The following is a 1,074-nucleotide window of genomic DNA, read 5'->3' on the forward strand; positions in this document are numbered from 1 at the left end:
CCGCTAAACTCAGTAACTGACGGAAGATCTTTTCAGGCTAGTGCTCCAAAATCACGTATTTTGGAAGGCAATTATCGGTTCAATTTTATAGCAAGGCTTGGTTCTCCGAAAGGCCTGTCGAAGATGTACTTGTACTCGTACAGAAGTGGAATGGTGAGGAGAGATGACTGTCGACAAGACGGATTGTACGAGGTCCCACGAATGAAGGCCCCTGCGGCCATCATGGAGACCAACGAGTATCAAGAAGCACATGGATACTTTATCGCCAAATCGAAGATTGTTTGCTCATTCTTTCCCAAACACGTTGCACTGATGTTAGTTGTGTTTAACACGTATGATTATCGCAACAGCTTACCTGTGGTGGAACATGCTTTCCAAAACTCATTAGTTGGCTCATTGGAGCAATGGATGAACGGATCTACGGACATGAATGAACGCAGTATAGGAGGCCCTCCAGCGTCACACTTTGCCTACCAGCTTATGCGTATCCGTGTTGGTTGGAGGGCGACCATTCAGGAAGGTGCTCCTATCGTCATGCTTGGTGCAGCATCAGTACGAAATCACGAGCTCGTGTGCTATTATGGGGAACAAGCGAGAGACATTGGAACAAAGCTCACTAGAGCCTCTAGTGGGTTCACCATTGTTAAGAAAGATGGAGCAACCACGTTCGAATTGGTCAAGCGTAAAGCGAGGCCTGAAGACTCAGGACATTATACCTGTAAGCTATCAAGACTGGCTGTTCTCCAGCGTCATCTAGTTGTTCTCCCTCGTGCTCTCCGTATCGGCATGTTCATTGACCGCGCTCTTCCTCAGGTGAACAGAACTCTTCGGGATAATTGGAAACAAATCTCCAACACAGTCCCATTCGTGTACACAGATCAAGAACTCTTCGTTCATTGCTCCCATTCGCTGACCGATCACTTTACCCAACATCCTGAAGTTCGGTTTTATTCAGTTGTTCTACACGGAGATGACCAAAGTCCCAGTGAGATGGCAAGTAGGTTCGTTAAAAGACAAGCGATTCCTCATGAAGAACGTTCTTGGCAAACGGAGTCTTTCGCAATCAAAGTTACC

General features: G+C 46.7%; 1 protein-coding gene across 1 annotated transcript; it reads left to right on the plus strand.

Moving 5' to 3' along the window:
• Positions 1–150: 150 nt before the first annotated feature.
• T265_16042 (hypothetical protein) lies at positions 151–996 on the plus strand (the record flags this gene model as incomplete). Its single annotated transcript, XM_009179532.1, has 1 exon — positions 151–996. A coding segment is annotated over one exon (846 nt), but the record flags the coding sequence as incomplete, so codon positions are not given.
• Between the last annotated feature and the right edge of the window lie 78 nt (positions 997–1,074).

The sequence above is a fragment of the Opisthorchis viverrini genome (assembly GCF_000715545.1).
Source record: "Opisthorchis viverrini unplaced genomic scaffold opera_v5_3644, whole genome shotgun sequence".
Taxonomy (NCBI): Eukaryota; Metazoa; Platyhelminthes; class Trematoda; order Opisthorchiida; family Opisthorchiidae; genus Opisthorchis; species Opisthorchis viverrini.